Source organism: Puma concolor, chromosome B2 (genome assembly GCF_028749965.1).
Source record: "Puma concolor isolate L17-30 chromosome B2, mPumCon1.1.hap2, whole genome shotgun sequence".
NCBI classification, from domain to species: Eukaryota; Metazoa; Chordata; class Mammalia; order Carnivora; family Felidae; genus Puma; species Puma concolor.
In genome coordinates, this window is record NC_141671.1 from 145,270,558 (window position 1) to 145,294,081 (window position 23,524).

Consider the following 23,524-nt stretch of genomic DNA (forward strand, 5'->3'; position numbering starts at 1 on the left):
TTATTTATTTTTGAGAGAAAGAGTGGGCACCCAACCATGGGAGGGGCAAAGAGAAGGAGAAAAAGAATCTCAAACAGGTTCCACACCATCAGTGCAGAGCTCAACATGGGGCTTGAACTCATGAGATTATGACCTAAGCCAAGATCAAGAGTTGGACCCTTAACTGACTGCACCACCCAAGGGCCCCTGGAAGTTCCTTTTCATAAAAAGAAGTGTTGCATCTGCTGGTTGGCCTATACTGACATTATAGTTGGAATTCATCCCAGTGAGTCAAAAAAGCGCAGCGACATAATTTCCTGGTATCCCAGTGACTACACTGAAAGAACGGGTCAAAAGGCACAGCCATCCTTGGGTTCCATGTCCTGGCCCAGCATGACACGGAGGGAATCTCTTGGTCACCTGATTGATATTGGATGTGGTGGCACTTCCAACATTAGTAAGACAGAGCATTTTTTTGTGACTTAGAGGAAGCCATTCTGAAAACTAAAAATCTGTGACGCCCTGCTTGAAAGACTCTTACCTCACATGACACCAGGGCATCTGTGTCAGAAGGGAAGTGAATGATGTATTGTATGTCAAGGACTCAGAATGGTGTCGAGCACGTAGCAAGTACTGTGTACCTTAACTTCTGGCTGTTACTGATACCATTCTAAGACTTCCTTGCCAGGGGAGTATGTCACAAATGTTAATTTGGGCTCCTCCCTTGTGCATGCAAGCTGATCCTATGAAGTTCATAAGGATAAAATATAAACTTTATCTAGAGTATTGCAGCAAGTGAGGGAAGGTGACACAATATTAGCCATTTCCTGCCAAGCCCCAAATCTGTGGCTACAGCCTCGCAGGACCTACTTCCCATGTAATGATGCTCAGCAAACATCTCAGTTCTTGTGCGCAACTCTAAACTTTTCAAGTAGAAATTGAACCTCTTCATGGCTGCCAAGGGAACCCTCTCCCTGGCCCCTTTTTTCGCAGGTGTGTGTATCTGCTCTACACCACAAAACTCTTCTCCACACTTTGCCATTAAGTGGTTTGCCAGAACAGTTTGAAGCAAGTAGGAAGGTTGTTGGAAATTTTCCAGTCACCCCTAAGAGACTGAGATCAGAAACTGTGATGGATGGTTCTAATATTACCATTCATCTTGGCAGTGAAGTCCATCTTTGCTGATCTGGATTTTCCCCTGCACACACACACACAAAAATAATAATAATTAGTAGCCGTCATCCATATCCCTATCTGGAATTTTACTTAAGCTGCTTTATTTCTCAATCCTTAAAACTATGTGTGGCAGCAACTCATTTATTTCCTCTCAATATTCTATACAGCAGATATAGTTACTTCCTTAACAGTTGAGGAAACTGAAACTCAGAAATATGGGAGAATTTTTCCCCGGAAAATAGGCAAGTGTAGACAGATCTAGAACTCCAATGTAGGTCTTCTTGGTCTCATACTCTAGACCATTTGCAAATCCCCAGAGATTTTCTCAGCCTGGGAGAACTGGAGTCAGGGTGGACCATCTAGACAGGGAGGAACAAGACTGATGAAGTTCACTGAGAGGGTCCCCTATACCTGCTCTCTCCAGATTGGTGCAATTCCTTAGTCAGAGTCTCTGTTTCTAGCTAAGGCATGTTTACAAAAGGTGACCATCAGACCTTAAGGACCTTATGTTGGGGGCAACACAGGAGCACTGCCCATGTGGGTCCCTATCTCAGATGGCTCCTGGCAGCCAACCAAGAGCACAGGTGAATATGGACAGGGCACAGAGATTAGGAGGCTTCACAGAAATGACCAGGAGTAGGAAGATTCAACTCCATTCAACACATATTTTTTGATTGCTGTTATGTGCCAGACTCTGGGCCAACAGCAAGTTCTGGGCTGGAGCTACCTGTTTCTGGGTGGGGTGGAGATGGACAGAGACCTAGTGCTGTGGATGGGTTATGAAGGTCAGTGGGGCAAAGCATGATGTCAAGGTCATAATGGACCTATATTTACGTTGCCTTCTGTTCCACACTGAAGGAACAAGTACTGCCCTTACTGAAGTTTTATCCCTTTGATACAGCTGACATGGGCAACCATTCCCAAAGCAAAGAAGGATAATTATAATAATGCTTATGTGCATGTATATATATAACAGTGCAGACCCTTCCCTGTCGATTGTCGATTCATGGGAGGACATTTTCACATTTTCATGTTTGTTGTAACAGTCGTGACTCAATTAAAGGGCCAGGGTCTTCCTGAGTATCTTAATGTTGTACACCTACAGTTGAACTTAGCAGCACTCATGGAAACTCGGTGATACAAGGGTTAAAAGTCAGCATGAAGAGGAGAGCGTTTCCTCCACCAGTAATGTAGTCACTGGTTTTGTCTTTGTCCTGATCTACCTCTTTGTCCTAGGAGACTACCCCCAAGGCAGAGAGATGCAGCTTCTGTTTGAATCCTTGTATCTCCTGGAATTCCTGGGTAAGAGACAATGAGAATTTGGTTTGTATTCTCCATTTGACTCTGAAGTACAGTGGAAATGCTCCAAGTTGAGCGAGCCCTCTCATGAGACCCCTGAGCAGCCTTAATTTAGAAGCTTAGTCCTCTTGTCTTCTTTTCTATCCATATCTGTCATTTGATTAACCATCTATTCAGTATCCAGACAGTGTTTGGAAAGAAAGGACAAGCACTAGCAAACATTTCTGGATCTGTAAATGTGAGGCATGTGAGGAAGGAGCCATCAGTAGGTATGATTTTACACAACACTCACTGACACAGATGATTTGAGATTTCCTCAAATCTGGGAACTGGGAACAGATCCCCCAGTTCCAAGTGGAGAATGGACTTGTAGTTTAGATTTGGCTTAGTGCCAGGGCTATGGCATCCTTAATAGAGCTGAGTGGGGACCATCCCCACCCAGCTCCCGTCTTATGCAATGACCTACTCAGTGGCCAAGTGGTTTTTTTTTTAAGTTTATTTATTTATTTTGCTGCCGGGGGTGGGGGGAAGGCAGAGAGAGAGAGGAAGAGAGAGAGAATCTTAAGCAGTCTCCGCACTGTCAGCAGAGTCCGACATGGGGCTTGAAGCCACAAACTTTGAGATCATGGCCTGAGCCAAAATCAAGAGGTGGATGCTTAACCAAATAAGCCACCCAGGCAGTCCAAGATATGGTCTTGTAAATACAGAGAGAGGAAAGTGAGAGGAAAGAAATGGTGTTAGAATTAGTCTTTTTAAATTCTCTCTTTTTTAGTGTTGTTTTTTTTTAAAGTAGGCTCCATGCCCAATGTAGGGCTTGAACCTATTACCTTGATATTGAGAGTCCATGCTCTACTGACTGAGCCAACCAGATGCCCCTCCAAGTGTTTTAATAATAAAAGCAGTAATAATAAATGAAGGTTATTGCCTTCTCCATTACTTTTTTTGAAAGCACCAAGAGTCAGCAAAAGGACATTTCCTCCCAGCTCATATTTAGGAGACTCCCAGCTTTGTTTTAGGTATAAATAAAAAGCATAATGTGATAGATCAAAAGAAAAGCAGAAGGCCAGGCAGAGAGTAAGCACTTAATAACGAAAAGAAAAACTTACGGAAGAATCGGAACTTATCAGACACTTTGAAGGATGAATAAAGACTCATGAGTACACAAGACTGTTGAAACATTCCTTCTTGACAAGGACAAACTTATAAGTTTCCCCTTCAATCTTAGTGGCTACCACCATGTACCAAAACATAATTATTGTGAAGCTGGGAAGAAACAAATTCTGAATGTGTAGGAAATAGTCATCCTAGAAGTAAGATACTTCTTGGCTTCTGAAGTCTTCTCAAGCTCTTTTTCTGTGAAGCTTGTAACTGGGATTCAACAGAACTGTGGGAAGGGGATAGTAGTGGCTTTGGCTGGGGGTGAAAGAGCAGAGTGCCAGGGGTGAGGGTGGTCCTCCCTGCCCCTGATTTAGGACAGAAGGATTGCTCCATCTAGAGGAGAGCAGACCTGAGCTGAGTAAGAGGAATGGACTGAATAGTGAGTGCAAAACAAGGGACCCATAAATATCATTTAGTCTCAGCATATTTTCAAAATATTTCAACCATCCCCAAAGCACATGGAAGCTCTAATACATAACAGTGGACTTCGATGATGCTGGGGCATCTGGAAGGCTTGGTTGGTGGGGAGGGAGAGGTTGAGGGCAGAAGAGAGGGCAGGCACAGGTCATCTTTGCAATTCTTCCACGTTTCCAAAGATTAGCAGAAGGGATTCCGCTGGCCATCTGCAAAAAGTCCAGTTATTCTGCAGGGCAGGCTGACCTGCCATCTGAAATATATGGATTTTCAACAACACTTTTCTGCTTGAAATAATAGATAAGAACTACCATTGCATTGGGTTTTCCCCTCTCACGCTGCCACCAGGGCACCTCAGATTATTTGGACTGCAGAGATCCAGGACAAATGGCCAGTGGCATTCCCAGTTTAAGCACCAAGGAAGAAGTTGCCATACATTTTTCTATGGTTCTTATCATTTGGAAATTTTCTCCCTTCAAAGATGGTGCCCTTGCCATGTGATCACAGAGTGTTTCTTTGGAAGTAAACAGACATCTAAGTCTTCCTCCTAAACTTATTCTTGTGAGAGCTGGAGTGCATCAAGGACTCAGACTTTGCTAGAACTTGATCTTCAGTGCCTTTTCCTGAGCACATTTTTGTTTCCAAGGGAGCTGTATTTTGTCACATGTGGCCTGTCAAGAGCAGTAAATGATGCTGGGTATTTTTAAAGTTTATTTATTTATTTTGAGAGAGAGAGAGAGACAGCATGCAAGCTGGGGGAGGGGAAGAGAGAGAGAGATTGAGATAGAGAATCCCAGGCAGGCTCTGTAGTGTCAGCATGGAGCCTGACATGGGGCTTGATCTCACAAACCGTGAGATCTGGCCTGTCATGACCTGAGCCGAAATCAAGAGATGGACACTCAACCGACTCAGCCACCCAGGCGCCACAGTGCTGGGTGTTTTTAAACTCAGACTCCTGAGACAATCCCATCCTCCCACAATTTGAAAAATTTTTAAATATGCTCTTGGTTCTCAACAGCTGCTCTCCCTTCTTCTACTCCCTCCTGTTCCCACTCCCAGGCAAGCCTGCTGTGTTTTATGATCTTCATGACAGGCTTTTACCCACCACCTTCTCAAGGGAGCAGCAGGCTGGGTTACTTTCTGTTTGTTTGTGTTATTTTGGTTTGTCTCTAGGTGGCTGTGCAAACTATAAGCCAAATACACAGTTCTCCCTTTTTTACAGACTCAGTTGATGGCAAGACAAAAGGACACTTCAACCCAGAAAGATGTGGTGCTTTTTATTCATGTGAAGAAGAAAGAAAATCAAGAAATGGTCAATGTTTGGGGTGCCTGGGTGGCTCAGTCGGTTGAGTGATTCTTGATTTTGGCTCAGGCCATGATCCCAGGATTGTGGGATCGAGCCCCATGTTGGACTCTGTGCTGAGCATGGAGCCTGCTTAAGATTCTCTCCTCCCCCCCCCCCACCCCGTGCCCTCCCCTGCTCACACTCTCGTGCTCTCTCTCTGTCTCTCTCAATCTCGAAAATAAAAAAATAAATAAATGGTCACTGTCACTGGTTTTTCTCCTGGGAAATGAGGTGGGGTGTTGATTTTCCCCCGCCCAAATCCTTTCTTGGCTTATGTTTTGGACTTTTTTTAAATATATTTGTTAAGATAGAAGGTGAAATCGTAAGCCATGAAATAGCGATGGGGTGCCAGAGACAACACAGTAGACTGTCTCCTTGTTCTCTAGCTATGCTTCACCTGTGGTCATTAAAACATGACCTCCAGTGGGAGGAACTTTATGGGCTAGTGCAGGAGGGGAAGACACAGAATGGGGCCTTTCCTGGGGACAGGGTTTCATGTGATGTGTGGCGTGGTGAAGCTTGTCTGAAGGACCTGACATCTTGCCTCACTCAGACGGGGTTATGAAACAGAGTTGACTCAATATGATGTGTTAGATCTTCAGCTGATATGCAGCCTAGAGCACCAGGAAAGATGCTCTCACATGTGCATGGAAAGTACTGCATTGCTATTCTAGGGAGACGCTCCTTTGTGCAAAGGGGGATGTCCTTTCTCGGCTGGGAGAAGATGGCAACTGAATGGCTATGCTGTCTGGGAATAGGTTAAGAAATCCAGGAGGCCACGCTGGCAGTCCCTCTGGCTAGGGAGATAGAATTAAAAAGCTGGATTATCTGCAAGCTTTCCCTTGGTGAGGCTGATTAAACAACTGTGGAATGCCTACACAGCTGGGAAGAAAAGTAGGTAAAAGTGAATTGGATTTACTTTCCTCAGCTAATGGATGTGACCTTGCTAGTTCATTGGATTTCATCAAACAGTGATGAAAAAAGAGAATTCGGCGTTAGACAGTACTCCTGGGTCAAGAATCCCACAATTATACCTGATAATACACTTCTAGAATGTTTGCTTCCTGTTGCCCGCAATTTAAGCTCTTGTAGGAAGTTTCACTTTATAAGGGAAGAATGCTTTCCCAGGGAGCCCAACAGTGAGTGATTCCTTCTAATTGGCAGTTGAGACATCCAGCTGACAAGTTGGGGCTCCTCATGCCTCTGAACCAAAAGGTAAGGAAGAGAATTATCTGTGAAATAATAGAAGCCGTGTATCTTGGTTTCTGCCCCCAGTTCCTGGCATAGAGCTCCTAAAATACTTATAATTTCCTAAGAGGTAAGAGCATTTAGGAGCATCTTTTGTTCTAACATTTGGTCTTTGATCCTGGTTCCTGGCACAGTGCTTCTAAATCCCTTGGAATTTGTTAGGTGATTGGAGTTCTTTTGTCCTAATAAAGTGACTTTTGGTAGGCTCCTGAATAGCTTCAAGTTGGAGGCTGATCACCAGAAAGACTGAGGCACAATTAGAAACATGGAACTTTTAGGGGCGCCTGGGTGGCTCAGTCAGTTAAGCATCAGACTTCAGCTCAGGTCATGATCTCATGGTTCATGAGTTCAAGCCCCACATCAGGCTCTGTGCTGACAGCTCAGATTCTGAGCTGCTTCAGATTCTGTGTCTCCTTCTCTCTCTTCCCTTCCCCCACTCGTACTCGCTCTCTCTCTCTCAAAAATAAACATTAAAAAAAAAAAAAAAAAAAGAAAGATGGACTTTTAGCCCCAACTGTCATCCTGTGGGAAGAGGAGAGGGGCCAGAGAGTGAGTTAAAGATTGATCACGCCTATGTGATGGAGCCTCCATAAACATCTCAAAAGCATGGGGTTTGGAGAGTTTACAGGTTGGTGAACACCTCCACATGCTGGGAGGTGATGCACCCCAACACCATGGAGACAGAAACTCCTGCGCTCGGTACCCTTCTGGACTTTGCCCTATGTGCCTCTTTATCTGGGTGTTTATTTGTATCGTTTATCATATCCTTTGTTATATAATAAGCCAGTAAATGTAAGTAAATGTTTCCCTGAGTTCTGAGCTGTTCTAGGAAATGATTGAAGCTGAGGAAATGGGTGGTTGGAACCCTGATTTATAGCACTGGTGACAACCTGGTCCTGGAACTGGCATCTGAAGTGAGGGCAGTCTTGTGGGACTGAGCCCTGAACCTGTGGAGTCTGCACTAACTCCCAATTAGTGTCCGAATGAATTGAATTGTAGGATACCCTGCTGGTGTCTCAGAGAATTACTGGGTGTGTGAGAAAAATGCACACATCTGATGTCAGAAGTCTTGTGTGGTAGCAGTGTGAGAGTCAAGGAGAAACACTGTTTTCCCAGTCATGACCCCACAGACTGTGGTAGGTCATCCAACCACCAAGTGGAAATTTGGTTGTTTCAGCACTATAAGGGCAGGGAGGTCTATGTCTGGAATGCAGAGGATTTTCTGGGTTGTCCCTTAGTACTTCCATGTCCAATGGAAAACTACAGCAACCAGAGAAGAGGAGGACCACTGAGGATTCTGACCCCTTTGGAACAAAGGGTTGAGTCACTGTGTCAGAGAACTTCAAAAAGCTGAAGACTTGGTTGAGGACAAAGGAAGCACAGAATGGATCATGGAGGAAAGGAGTTACACAAATTAACCAGTTGGAGAGGAAGACTGTAGAAACCAGGCATATTTCCTCAAATGCTCTCTCTGTGTGTGCATCAGTGTGTGCATATATATTCACATAGCTCTTCTCTCTTTACAACAGTGAACACATCTTGTTGGAGGCTAACCTACAATTTAGTCTTTAGGTAATGCAACATTTGGTTGGGAATGTGATTGAATTTGAGGAATAATTACCCACGTTTTCTTTGCATCTCTAAGCTTTGCTTCTTTTTTTTCCCTCCCCTCCTGCCTTTATTGAATTGATCACATTTTCTTTTACCTCCTCATATCCCCCTCTAATTGTTTGGAAAGCATACATGCTATTTTTATTATTTATGAGGTCATCCACAATTTTTGACATGTGTACTTGACCTTACATTTTCTAGAGGTGATTTATGTTTCTGTCTTCTTGAACAGGAATGGTTTAGCTTCTTTCTGAGCTCTTCCATCTTTTATGGTATCAGCATCTATTATATGAACTCCCCACTGATTTCAAGCAACACTCAATTAGCCCTTATTAGTATCGGTACCAGTCAGTAATGACTTAGATTCTGTAGGGCATTTTACCAATTTATTTGGCTGCCCTTGTTCTGGGGATCTTCATCTTTCCTTTTGGGTTCAATTTCCTTCTTGACGAAGTACACCTCTTAGTAATTTTTTTCAGCAAGACTCTGTGGGCACTCAACTCTCTTTGTCTATGTATGTCTAAAATTGTCTTTAGCTTTAAAATTTTAACTTTGAATGATAATTTAGCTAAAATTTAGATTTCTGTAATGACAATTGTTTCCCCCTGAGTATCTACAAGATATTATTCATGGCCTCTGGCATCTACTTTGGCTTCTTAGAAATCCACTTGTAGGGGCGCCTGGGTGGCGCAGTCGGTTAAGCGTCCGACTTCAGCCAGGTCACGATCTCGCGGTCCGTGAGTTCGAGCCCCGCGTCGGGCTCTGGGCTGATGGCTCAGAGCCTGGAGCCTGTTTCCTATTCTGTGTCTCCCTCTCTCTCTGCCCCTCCCCCGTTCATGCTCTGTCTCTCTCTGTCCCAAAAATAAATAAACGTTGAAAAAAAAATTAAAAAAAAAAATCCACTTGTAGTTTATTATTCCTTTGTAGCTCATCTGTTTTGTTTTCCTTTGGATAACTTTAAGATTTTCCTCTTTACCTTGGATATTCTGCAGTTTTATTACCATGTGCCTACATGCTCTTATTTATACGGCTCTAGATTCAGTCTACTTACATAATATGAAGACATGTTTTTCCTCCCTTTGAGAAAAATTCAGCTCTTATCTCTTGAATATTGTCTCTCTATCTTGTTCTGGAACTTTGGTTAGACACATATTGGCCTTTTCATTCTACCCTGTGTCTTTTATATCTCACACTTTATCTTTCTGAACTAAATTTTAGGCGATTTCTGTATTCTAGTTTGCTACTCTTCTCTTCAACTGTATATAACTTACTATTAATTTTTAATGTTTATTTATTTTTGAGAGAGAAAGAGAGAGGCAGAGAGAGAGGGAGACACAGAATCCGAAGCGGGCTCCAGGCTCTGAGCTGTCAGCAGAGAGCCGAAATAGGGCTTGAACCCATGGAACCATGAGATTATGACCTGAGCTGAAGTCAGATGCCCAACCAACTGAGCCACCCATGTACCCCTAACTTACTATTAAACCCACCTATTGAGACTTAATTTCCATGCTTTTTGTTTAATTTGTATAGTTTCTGTTTGAGTTTTAGGGGAGGGATCAATTTATCTTTTTCCCCCTGCACTATTTTGTTACTATATATTTCTTTTTTTTATCCCTAAATGTTTTAAATATATTTAAAATCTCTTCAGATTGATTTGTTATCTCTGGTTTTGATGAACAAATGTTACCATTTATTGTGTTTGCTAACTGCCCATTTTGGTAATTTGTTTCCTAATGTGATTTGGATTCTGAACTCATTTTTAGGAAGGGTTGTTTTCAATGGGATGCTCTTGCTTATGGGAATATTTTTATGGAGCAGTTCAGTGTTTCATACAAGCCCCTAGTAAAGCATCTACAGGTATCTTTAACCAGATGCCTCATCTGGCTTCTCATCAACCAGAATGGAGTCACATGTCTGTATGTCTATTCCTGAGCCAATCAATTGCAAGGAGGAAAGAATACTCTTAGGCCAATCAAGTTCACCCTAATTCAGCTGAGAGTTGTTCAGCTTCCTCTTAGGAATGCAGGCAGCTGAGAAGGAGTGGATACCTAAGAAAAATCAGGGTTCTATTAGAAAGAAAAATGGGAGGGGCACCTAGGTGGCTCAGTTGTTAAGCGTCCAACTTCAGCTGAACACATGATCTCACGGTTCATGGGTTCGAGCCCTGCATTGGGCTCTGTGCTATCAGCACAGAGCCTGGAGCCTGCTTCAGATCCTGTGTCTCCCTCTCTCTCTGCCCCTCCCCTACTTGTGCTCTGTCTCTCTCTGTCTCTCAAAATTAAATAAAGGTTAAAAAAAAGTAAAAAAAAAAGGAAAGAAGAAATGGGATATGTACACTCACACTGTAACACTCCTAGAGATTTCAAATTTGCAGAGACGCTTAGGAGTTAATTCAATAGAGAAATTCTTCAACAGTTGTGGAAGGAGAGGGGAAAAAAAAGAATAATTAAAAAAAAAAACAAACCCAAATACTCATAGAACATACTTTGGTCGACTGTCATTTATTATATTCTCCAGAAATGCCTCACATTTTCATGGAAAGCAACTTTCCACTGTGTGCCTTTGTCTTTTTCCCCTTCTATTTACAGGGAAAAAAACACAAGTATGACAGCCATTTGACAAAGAAAATGTAAATAAAATGATCTCTAAATTTCAGATCTGACAAAACAAAAATGTAGCATTAACAATATTTTGAATTAATCTGTGAGGACACTGTGATCCTTTGAAGGGTTCAAAGTCATTTGAAGAAAGGAAAAGCCATATTCACATTTTGATGGAGAGCTTTGCCTGGCCCTTGGTCACACGCATAGTAGTTAAGTAACATTATAGGGAACAGAGTGTCTGGCTCCTGGTTCCAGCACCCTGCCCAGCCACACAACTTTGGCACCAGGTCTTTACCAGAAGCAACCAAGGTGGGGCCAAAGCTCTGTGAGGTTTTGCTAACACTGGTCTGTCTTCCTCTGTTCAGTCAATATCTGATGAATGCCTACTATGTGTCAGGAATTAGACTAGGTGGTGACAGGCTAAGGAATGAGTGAAGTTTCTGCCTTCCTTGGAGCTGACTGGAGGAAAAAATACTATGTCAGACTTTATTTTTAAACCTATGGATATTTGAATTCCTCATTACTCACAGAGATATGTGCCACTTTATTAAAAAGTAACAGCAATACTAATCATAGTGGTAGGTGCTAAAATACCCCAAATTCGACATTGTAGATATCTAGATCCTCCATTTGCTTATGTGACTTCTTCCTGCCATTCACTCATTCATTTATTCAACTGATGTTAGAAGAGGTGGCAGAGAAGACCTCTCTGCAAAGGTAACAGGGGAACATGAGAGTAGGTGGTGGGGGCTGGCTGAGGCAAGGAGAATATTCCAGAGAACGAAAGCAGCATATGCAAAGAACCTGAGATGGGGAAGAGTGTATTCCCTTCTTGCCTGAAAGCCACCAGGGAGCCACGCTTCCATGCTCCCCAGCTCCCTCTGGCGTTCCCCTCCTCCCCTTGGGCTTTCTCCTTAGTCTTCCCCTTGGTTGTGCCCTATCTCCCCTTATTACTTTCTCTTCGTATCCTTTCTTGTGTTCCCTCACCTCACATCTCTCCTATCTTATCATTTCATCCTTGAACTTTAAGTCTGCCTGGAAACTGGTTGTTTTCTGGCCATAATGTAATTGTTTAAACTGAAATCTATTGAGTTTGTGAACATGCTTGGAATTGTTGCTGGTCTTCCTGTAAACCCACATTTAGACACCATATTGTAAACTTGTCATGATCTCATATATAAACCCTGTGAGGAAATCAGCATTCGTTCATCATATCAAAGTTTGCATGGTGCCTTTATGCATGTTACCTCATGTAACTCCAGCCCTAACTTGTCAAGGAGGTGTTCTCATGAGAAGACCAAGGTTGTAAGGACTTTGCTGAAATCTAAAGGTTAATAAATAGTGGAGGTGAGTCTGAAACCCAGGACTTCTGACTCCAAATCACTTCTTTGTCTTTTCTATAAATCATACCATTGCCCTGAATAAAGATTGAAGGTTTTATTTTAATAACTACAGGACGTCTTACACAAGGCTTACATTGAATAGGGTTCAGGGTGTCAGTTGATTTTTGAGATTGAAACTCTTTAATTTAGATCAACTATCCTTCAAGATGGCATGGACAGAACAGATGAAACAACTCATTTTTATCTCCCTTCTCCCCATAGAACTAGGGTCATATTTATTTGTTCAAGTGGATTTTTGTTCAACTGATTTTCTGGATTTTCTAGATCAGGAGATGACATACGTTTTCTGTAAAAGGCCAGATAGATACTGGCTTTGTGTAACTGCTCAACTCTGCCATTGTAGTGTGAAAGCAGCTATAGAGAGTATGTGAATAAGTGAATGGGGCTCTGTTTCAATAAAACTTTATTTATAAAAACAAGCAGCTGACTGAATTTGGTGCCCAGGGAGTCATTTGCTAACCCTTGTTTCAGATAAATGATCCCTAAACAAGAGGATGTTTGTTTCTCATTCTCATTTCTCATAAAATGCCCAGAGGCAGGCAGTTCCCAGGTGGTATGGCAGCTCTCTTCTGGGAAGTCCTATGGGTCCAGTGGCCCTTCCCGCTCATCACTCACCATCCCTCATCCTTAGATCTGAGATGACAACATCTAGTTCCAGGTAGTAGGATGGGAGACAGAGGAGATGAGAGAAGGGCACATGCTGACTGACTCTTAAGGAAAGTTCCCAGAAGCTATTGCATGACACTTCCTCTTTCATTCTATTGGCTGGAGTTAATGGCCACTGGTTGAGTTGCAAGAAAGTCTGGGAAATGAGATTTTTATTCCGGGGGGCCATGTGCCTGATTTAGAATCTACTACTGTGAAAGTAAGTGAGATGGGATATTGGGAGAATTTGTCCCTGCCACATATTGCTTCCTTTGTTCTGTAGCTGAATTTCCTTTGGGTGATTGCTAATATAATATTAAATAGCGAGCACCCTTTTCTTTTGTCTACAATAGGAATGCTGCTGATGTTTCACTTTTAAGTATGATTATAGCAGATTTCTGGTAGAGATCCTTTATCAATTTAAAGAAATTTTATTCTGTTTTTGGCTTGCTTATTTATTTATTTATTTATTTATTTATTTATTTATTTATTTATTTATTTAGAGAGACAGAGAGAGCCAGTGGGGAAGGGGCAGAGAGAGAGAGAGGGAGAGAGAGAATTCCAAGCAGGCTCCACCCTGTCAGCCTGGTGGCTTGCTGATTTTTTTTAAATTTATTTTTAATGTTTATTTTTGAGAGAGAGAGACCGAGTGCGAGCAGGGGTGGGCAGAGAGAGAGGGAGACAGAGAATCTGAAGCAGGCTCCAGGCTCCGAGCTGTCAGCACAGAGCCTGAAGCAGGGCTTGAACTCACAAGGTGTGAGATCATGACCTGAGCTGAAGTCAGACACTCAACTGACTGAGCCACCCAGAAGCCCCACTGATTATTTTTTAATCAGGATTGAATAAGCTTTATGATCTTCTGATGAGACAGGTCTGGCTAGCCTCATCTTTATATGGTTCATAAGAATGACTTTAAGGCCATCTGAACTGAAAAGTGTAGGATTCCTCACATAGATGAGCAGGGCTTTCTCAGTGCTCCAGGGAAGACTAGCCATGCTGCCTGTGCTTCAACCTCTGATTTTACCCTGGGGAAAACCAAAGATGCCTTTATATGGAATCGCCTTTCTGGTTCTCTGCAGAGTGTCTGCTCTGTCAGACTTGTTTGTGGCTGGTGTATTATGACGATTCTCCATCCTCCTGTCCTGTAAACTGTAAAATAGTTTAGTGAGCATTTGCCCTGGGCATTCTTCTTCCTGTTTGTATAGGCTTGTCTCAGCAGATATTAGGGGAGTTTATTGTTTCCTGTAAGGATAAAGCCTAATCGCAGATTCCTTATTGAAATTAGAGTCCTCTCTATGTTTAAAAAAAAAAAAAACAAAAACCTCCCAAATCTCTGGTAGAGAGTCTAGTGGAAACACCCGTTAGAACAGCTTCTTCCCCTCTGACTTAATCAACTTTCTGTTTGTATGTAGCCTGGGCCTAATTCACCTGCCTTCTCCTCACTACTTTGAAGAAATCTTGGATTTTTTTTTTTTTCTAGACTGATGGTACCTACTTGTCCCTTCCTAAAGAAACTGCTATGGTCTGGTCTTCATGCCAGGTCCTTCCTGTGGGAGGGAGTCCTGTGTCTGGCATGCCCAACCAGCTCTGTCCCGTTCACTGTTCACATCCAGGCAGAATATTCCCTTTGTCTTTTGTCTGCCACAAAGCACATATCACCATCAATTCAAGCCAGACGAGCCACACCACATGTGTATTCACCACATCTCTTCTCTCTTAACATAGTGACCAGCTGTGTGTGCGACTGAGCATATTCTGTGAGCCCGTGTCCTGTAGCAGTCACAGCTGACCCTCAGGGGGCATGTATCACAAGAAAGAAATACCCTTTCATGGTCCTAAGCCACAGGGATATTTGAGTTGTTTGTTTCCTACAGCATAACTTAGCCTATCCTGACTGACACAAAGAGTTAAAGAGATTCTTTATTGCAAGACTTCTTAGCCCTTTAAATAATGTTGTGTTGTATGAATGTCCAAGATGGAGATGATGAGATGTACTGGTTTCCCAGTCTTAAGTCCCAGCACCTTCTTAACTGAAGCATCTACTGAGGCTTGGACTGCTGTTCCAAAAAAGACAAGTGGATATATCGTTGTTCATGTTTACCCAATTAGGTCACATGTCTCAGGCTATGAGTCTGGAGTTCTTTCTTGTCCAGCAAGAAAGTGGATGCAGAATTGAATATGAGAGAGAGGCTAATGTCTGGGAGGAGACAAGAGCCCTGAACAGGGGTTTCATTTCTGTATTTGTTGAGCTCTCAAGATCTTACACACATGGTGAACATGAAGAAAACAAGATATTACCCATGTGGTGAACATGAAGAAAACAATCAGATAGTAATCGTTAACTTATGTGTGTAAGAAGCAAAGGGTTTAGGGGGCAAGTGGAGTTTGTGATCAGAGTGCAATAGTATATTGGTGTCAGATGGAAAGTAATTTCCTGCGGGTGATGTAACAAGTTACTTGTGATCCCATTACAATATCTTGCTAGCTTACCTTGGACACTTTCACCCCATGGTGGTGGCTCCACGTCCTAAGCTTTTTCCTAATCCATTTATGTAAGTAGAACCTATTTCCCCACAGTCACAATCCCCTCAGTGTACCCCCCCCCCCCCCCCCCAGGGACCAGCACATGTCTGGCACAGGGTTAAGTTCAACAAAAGCTTGTTGGTAATAAAAAAAAAACATGAATCCATCCCTGTCACCTCCATGACCACCCATGTGAACAATTTATTTATTTATTTGCAATATCAGTTTCCTGTTTTGGGAATTGAGTTAAGTGCTTTATGCCTCCTGCTTAAGTCAAATGAGATCCTGTCTAGCCAGTGGAATGATCACTGACCTCTCTGGGTGCTTCTTCTGGGGCAGCACTTGGGAGGCAGAGAGCTGTGTGAGAAGCTGATTTCCAGAAGAGCCGAGGAAGGCAAATGAGTAGGATTCTAATGTTAAAGCTGGGCAGGAATCACTGTGCATCAGAGATCCAGTTTTATTTTATTTTATTTTATTTTTTCAACGTTTATTTATTTTTGGGACAGAGAGAGACAGAGCATGAACGGGGGAGGGGCAGAGAGAGAGGGAGACACAGAATCGGAAACAGGCTCCAGGCTCTGAGCCATCAGCCCAGAGCCCGACGCGGGGCTCGAACTCACGGACTGTGAGATCGTGACCTGGCTGAAGTCGGACGCTTAACCGACTGCGCCACCCAGGCGCCCCCAGAGATCCAGTTTTAAGGCCCATGCTAAAAGGTCTTCAAAATAGGATAATGGCAATCGCTCCTTAAGAGATGTGGCTGTTAGGGGGAAATGGTGCAGCCATTTTTTTTTTTTTTTCCTCTCAAACAAATGGGACCATTCTTTTCTCAAAAGCCATCGCAAGAGAAATTCCTGTGTTCAGGAGAGAAGGGAGCAGAGTTGGTGGAAAACATTTTGGCCTCTAGTTAATGTCAATGCCAGAACATCAGGGGAGCCGTCAGAAGCTGCCGGGGTCTGTGATTTCCGCTGCCTCTGAGCTTTAAGAGAAGCAGCACCTGAGTAATAGCACCACGGCCCACTCCGTGGCAGGTGGGAGGACAGGAAAAGTCAAACCACAGAGTGGGCTTCTTAGCTGCTGGAGCAGTGGCCTCTGTCCTTACTCTTGAGGGGACTCGGGAGGCCCGGGGGAGGAAGGCAGGCTGGGTGTGAATGTGAAGGTCCTGTCGTGGTTTCCGTGGTAAACCATGGGTTTTCCAGACCCCCCGATTTCAGGGCCTACCCCACAGTGGCCGCCCACCCTCCTACCCCGCTGATCCAGCACAGGTCTCTCTACCCAAGCCCAGCTCCACAGAGGAAGGGGGCATTCGGCCTCTTCTCACAGAAAAGGGAAAGCACTTCTCAAATAGGATTTTGATTTGTGAGTGATGAAGGAAACACAAATAAAACTAGAGCTTCATGGATCCAGGCATTTGTTTTCAAGCTGGTATTTATTGGGGATGTTTATTGTACCTGGCACTGTGATAAACATTTTCCAGTCATTTCCTCTGCAAGCCTTCCCACCATGACTGTGCGGCCCCTCTGCTGCCCTTCACCTTCTACACAAGAGGAGACTGGCATCCCCCATGGCAGAGATGGGACTCCATTCAGGTCCAGTTGAGCCCCCAGCTTCTGCCCTTTGCCACGCTGCTGCCCTGTATGGCCATTTTGAAACATTCCGGCTGAAATGGTGATTCCATGGGAACTAAATTCCCTTACTGGGTCAGCATTTCTCTACTTTTCCAAAGAAAGTTTGTCAGTCTCCTGCTCAGTGGGAGTCCAAAGTGAATGAGTTTCACCCAGCCCAGGAGGCGTCTCCATTCAGTGCAGTTATGGGGGACAGGGGACTTCCTGGTGGAGGTGTCAGCAAGGGTGAAGTCCCAGAAATGGGAGAGCACAGGATGTTTTGGAAACTGTAAGCATTCCTGTGCACACGTTGGAGGGTGGGGTAGAGGCCTGGAGGTGTGTGTCAGACCAGAGAGAAGTGTCCTCGATGCCATACAAAGTTGGTGGGCCTCATGCAGCAGGCTTGTGATATTGGAGATGGTGTTTGACAGTGAGAATTGGAAATGATGGAAGAGAGGTGAGGCGGGCGGCCTGATGGAGTCAGAGTCTTAGAGGAAGGGTCTGGAAGGTGAAATCGGGCTGGGCAGGGAGCAACCGTCAGTACAAGAGAGGAGGAGGGCCTGGCATACAACTACTTAGGCCAGGGGTTAGGTGCATGGCCTCAGCAGTGAATGAATTTGGGGAAAGGAGGAGTTTTGGCTTCTGTCTGGGCCACAATGTTCATCCCTCACTAAAGAGGACCCTCTGTCTTGACTTTATATGTACATACCCCCTAAGTGAGTTTTCAGGATAGGCATTACCTAAGTGGAGGGTGACGAGTTTTAGGCTCCTATATTTCATTTGCTCACTTCTAGTGTTTGTCTCACCAGCATACATTTGCAGGTAGACCTTGCCCCTGTGGAAACTCCTGGAGGAAGTTGGAAGTCATCAGAGACACAATGGGCTTCGAAAGGTAAAGCTGGTGTCATCTTTCCCTATTGTCCCTCCTGGCCTTACTCTGGGTTTCCTCTGGATTACAGAGAACAGCATTCTAGGGCTCCTAGCTTACAGAAAATAAAAACACTTGGCACTTAGTAAAACCGAACAGAGGCCTGCAATGAGGAAATATTAACCCTGGACCATTCAAGGATAAAGTCTCTTGTAGGACATTTCAATCACCAAAACGTAAGAGATGCTTTTAGAGGACATGTGGCCGCCCAGCAGAGAGGAGGGGAAGGCAAATTCAAGTGACCCCTTTAGTTGGCATCCTTGGTAAAATTGGGTTACAGCCTCCTGGGATCAATTTTTTATTTTATAATTTTTCCTTAAGTTCTGTTTTGTTATTTTCACTAGCTATATCAGAAAAGTCGAGCCCAAATTAACTACTGACGTCTGGGCCCAGACCCATGAGGCCCCATGTAGAGTCCAAAGCATAGGCTTGGGTGTGGGGCAAACCAGGTTCAAATCCCAACCTCACAGTTTATTCGTGCTGTGATTCTAGGTAAAGAAGTAACCCAAATATTGGTTTCCCCATCTACACACTGAAAAGAAAAATACCAATGATGGGTCAGATTATGAGGGTCAGATTACAGAAATAATATAAAAATGTTATCGTAGTGTTTGGCATATAACATAGAATCAAATGGTAGCTGTATCATGTCCCTCAATCCACAGGAACCAAACCCACGAACGGTGGCATTAAGGCACACGGGTAGGCACACAAAAGGTTTCAGGGTCCAGCACGGGTGTCTTCCTCAGCTTCTCTCGGGAGACAGAGGTGGGCAGCCGGTGTTCACCGTGTTAACGAAACAGAGACCCGACCAAGGTCTCTGCAGCATGGACTTTGACACCCAGCGGGGTCTTTTTCAGGTCAGGCTTTAACCGTACGTGACAGGAGGTGCAGAACCTTCAAGAAACCTAAGAGTAACCCAGAACCCTCCCCATCCCTTCCCATCTAAACTCTGGGCCTGTCCCACCTTGGGCACCGCAGGAAGTGGTCCGTTTGTGGACACTGGGCTGGTCACTGCCTACGTCTGTTAGCGGGAAAGTGCCAGGCAGGGGACGGGTCATGGGCTTCTCCTGTGTATACAGGGACATGGAATACACTGAGCTTCTGGGAGAGGAAAGGTCCCTTCTTTCCCTCTGTCCTTGCTCTGAGTTAGGGCAATAGTGTTCACTGAATGGAAGAAATAGTCTCAAGGGCCTTTTTTGTAAACCGAACCTTCATTCCTGTCAGTGCCCCCTAAATGTGTCACCAACAGGGAGCAGAGAGGAAGGGGAAGGGGAGCTGCCCTCAGTGTCTCCGGCCCCAGCCCCTCTCCCGGTCCACACTTGGTGACGGGGATGTCCGCCCTACAACCAACTTCCCTCATCCTTACATTTAGGAGTTCCTGTGAAAAACAGACCTGGAAGAAGGGAATCCGTGACTAAAAGAAAAACAAAAACAAAAACAAGAAACCAAAAGACCTTGCAGGGATTTTGAATTAGTTACACCCCCCCCCATACTATTCTTAAAATTTACTTACTTTCAGTTTTTAAATGAAGCATCAAGAACTTGACACATTCACATTAAATGTTTACTAAGTTCCCTACAAGGGAATTCGATGACTTCAGTTTGTGGGTGAGGGAACATGTGCCCGCCCACACGCACAGAGCCCAGAAACTACAGGAGAGGGATTGAGACTGTCACCAGAGCTCATGTTCCCTTCAAAACTCTGTTTACACACCGCGAAAGCTGGCCACCTCAACTAGGGGAGGCAGTCCAGCAACTTCTCGGTCAACACGCGTTTCCCAAGAAAAGAGGATAAAGCAAATTTCTTTGGCTCATGAACCTGTTGTCTCCGAAGCCGGGCTGGAAACTGGCAGTGCCCCTGCAGCAGCTGGCACACCAAAGGGTGCCCCTGCGAAGTGGCAGAAAACAAAATATCCCACATTTATGGTGCTAGTTATATGTTCTACAAAAAGGACTTAAACATTCGAATTAACATTAAAAAACAAAATTTGAAAGGGTTGGTTTTTTAGTAAAGTGGATTTCATTTGGAATTATTTGTTTGACGTTTTTATATATTTTGAGAAAGAGAGAGGGAGAGAGAGTGCACAAGCAGGGGAGGGGCAGAGAGAGAGGGAAAGGGAGAATCCTAGGCAGTCTCCATGCTGTCAGTGCAGAGCCTGATGCAGGGCTTGATCCCACGAACCCTGAGATCACGACCTGAGCTGAAATCAAGAGTTGGGTGCTTAACCAAGTCACCCAGGTGTCCCTCATTTGGATTATTATAACCAACATGGTTTAGCAACATTTTGTTCATGGGAAAATGGTAACGTTGCAATGTACAATTTTGTGAATTGTGGAATTGAAATCTGCAAATTTATGAATCCATCTCCCCATCTGGCAGGTAGTCTGTGATGATGCGAACATTGCTAGGTACCTTGCAGAAATGTCACCTTAGTGCCTAGATAGAGAATCGCATATTCGGCTTGCTGAATCACACCTAATGTGGCCACCTGTCAGCTGTCACTGCACTGATATTTCTAAGTGTGTTTGAAAATCACCTTATGTGTTCTTCAGCTCCTCTACTACCTCTGTTTTGTTCCTGCAGTAACTACATGTGTTTATTTTATACAGCTGACCCTTGAACAACACCGGGGTCAGAAGTGCCAACTCACCAGAAGTCAAAAATCCACGTACAACTCTTGATTTCCCCAAAACTTAACTCCTAGTAGCCTGTCATTGACTAAAGGCTCTACCAATAACATAAACAGTTGACTAACACATATTTTGTATGTTATATGTATTATATACTGTATTCTTGCAATAAAGTAAGTTAGAGAAAAGAAAATGTTATTAAGAAAATCATAAGAAAGATAAAAAACATTTACAGTACCATACTGTAAAAAAAAATCTGTGTATAAGTGGACCCGCACAGCCAAAACCAGCGTTATTCAAAGGTCAGCTGTATATTTTCTTTTCAGAGGGGAGCGACTTTCAAAATACAGAAAAAAAAATACAAGCAAGAGAAAAAGCAATCCTCCATAATGTGCCTGCCCAAAGACATCTGTTTTAGTTTCTATGGGTTTATATTTTGTTTTGGTAGATGGTAGATGTTGGAGCCTCTCTTCCTTCTTCTTTGTTTTTCTTCACAAATTTGTCTTGGCTGTTTTTGCACATTTAAGAATTTAAGAAGCAGTTTTATTTAAAAAAATCCCCTGGGGATTTTGATCGGCACAACGATGACAGAGTGATTTGGGGGAGAAATGAGAGCTTCACGATTCATCTCCCCATCCATGAATATGGCATACCTCACCAGTACTGAAGTCTTCTTTTATTTCATATTTAATCAAAATGTTCTCTATAAAGGTCTTAAACATTTTTCTGAGATCTGTGTCTCAGTTCTAATGATTTTCTTTGCTATTGCAAACTAGATATTTTATTTCTATTTTTACATTTTAAAACTTTTATTTCCAACTTTTGATTTTCTTTGTACTTTTTTCTACTCATCAAGGTGCATTTTAATTTTGCTTTTCTAATTTTCTAATAATTATTTTCTAATAATTTTCTTATTTTCTGATAATTGCATTTAAGATGTGAACTATAGAACTTAGGCTAGTTTTAAAGTTCCATATCTCATAGTCAAACAAGAGATCCTATTTTTTGATAGTAAATTTATTTTAATAGTATGGTCAGAAGTTTTACCACAGTTATATTTCAAGATTTTGGAAAACAAAGATGAAATCTGTGTATACTATTATCTGTACCTGAAGAGAAATAAGTTTCACAGTGAACCAGGTTCGTGAATAGATCAGTTGTGCAATGATGTCAGTCATGAGAATTCATTTTGTTTCCATGAAAGCACTGGTGTTGCATCATCTACATATGAAATAGTTACAACTCAATCTATTTTAGGATTTAAACAAAATTGTCATTTTTCCTTCGATGGTATTTTCTTCCAATTGCTGTTTCATAATCCATTAGCCTCTGATGATCTGACGTGGTCAGCAATAAGTGATTAATAGAATAAGGTGACTGATTGTATTTCACTGAAATTTTAAGCAATATTGCCCACATTGGAACAATTTTTTATAATGGAAAATGAAAATATTAAAAATTTTAAAAAGCAAAAAATTCTTCTCATCAGTCTGAACTATACTTCCCTTATTTTTTTTATTAATTTGTTTGATGTTTATTTATGTTTGAGAGAGAGAGAGAGAGAGAGAGCGGGGAGAGAGAAGGAGACACAGAATCTGAAGCCGGCTCCAGACTCTGAGCTGTCAGCATGGAGCCAGACGCCAGGTCTGAACTCATGGACCATGAGATCATGACCAGAGCCGAAGTCAGATGCTCAACTGACTGAGCCACCCAGACGTCCCTATACTTCCCTTATGTTTATTATAAAGTACTTATTTAATGTACAGTTATTAAAATAAAAAAGTGATATAGATTTTATTACATTTTCATCTATTGCATACAAAATCAGTTACAAATATGTAGAAAACAGTTTTTGAAGCAGTTGAAATTTATTCCTGTCCTAGACAATCAAATGGAGTAGATTTTTAGGTTCTAATTAAATTCTTAAAACTTAATACTTGTAAAAGGTAAAAACCTTTGGAATCCCATGAGCTACAAATATATTTAAACCTATTCAATTTATAACAGAAAAACATCCCATGAACCAATTCTCAAACAGTGGAAAATACTAGTTACATTTTATATTTTAAGACTATATTTATTTACATAAATAAATTGCACTTTTGTTTTACTCATTGCAGACAACTTGAAATGAAAGAAAAATATAAAAAGAGTAAACTTTTGGATAACTAGTGGAATTTTGAAAATAGATTTTGTAGTAACTTCTCTATTTGGGAGCATAAACTTGCTAATTTATATGCAAGGGCAGGTGCAGTTGACAAGCCTGTGTATAAGTGACCTGGGGAGATGGGAGATCAGCACGGGCCGGGTTCCTCTTAGGCTGATTCTTTTCTTAATTTAAAAAAAAAAAAAATTAATGTTTATTTATTTTTGAGAGAGAGACAGAGTATGAGCAGAGGAGGGGCAGAGAGGGAGAGGGAGACACAGAATCTGAAGCAGGTTCCAGGCTCTGAGCTGTGAGCACAGAGCCCGATGCAGGGCTCAAACTTGTGAATCGCGAGATCATGACCTCAGCCCAAGTCAGACGCCCAACAGACTGAGCCACCCAACTGTCCCCTTTTTTTAATTTAAAAAATTTTTTTTATTTTCGAGAGAGAGTGCAAGCAGAGGAGGGAGGCAGAGAGAGAGAGAGAGAGAGACGGAGGAAATATCTCAAGTAGGCTCCACGCTCAGCACAGCCCAATGCAGGACTCGATCCCACAACCCTTGGATCATGACCTAAGCGAAAATCAAGAGTCAGGTACTCAATTGACTAAACTACCCAGGCGCCTCCTTCTTCTGCTGACTCTGGCCTGTTCCTTCCCCAGGCCTTTTCCCACTCCATGTCTGACCTTTAATGTGTCTTCCCTGGCCCACAGGTGCTTTCACCTGGTTCCTGTTGAGCTACTCTGTGTAAGAGCTTGGGGTCTAGAGCTGGTCTGCTTGGGTTCAAATGTCAGCATCTCCACTTAACG

The 23,524-nt window shown here is 42.9% G+C and overlaps 1 protein-coding gene across 1 annotated transcript in view; it reads right to left on the reverse strand.

Annotated features, from left to right (window-relative positions):
- Nucleotides 1-2,276: 2,276 nt before the first annotated feature.
- The window catches only part of LOC147581342 (uncharacterized), a gene marked incomplete at its 5' end in the record, with an annotated part of 30,898 nt that continues 9,650 nt past the window's right edge, over nucleotides 2,277-23,524 (reverse strand). Inside the window, 1 exon segment of the mRNA XM_086708416.1 lies at nucleotides 2,277-2,453. Coding sequence (XP_086564542.1) covers nucleotides 2,277-2,453 — 177 coding nt within the window.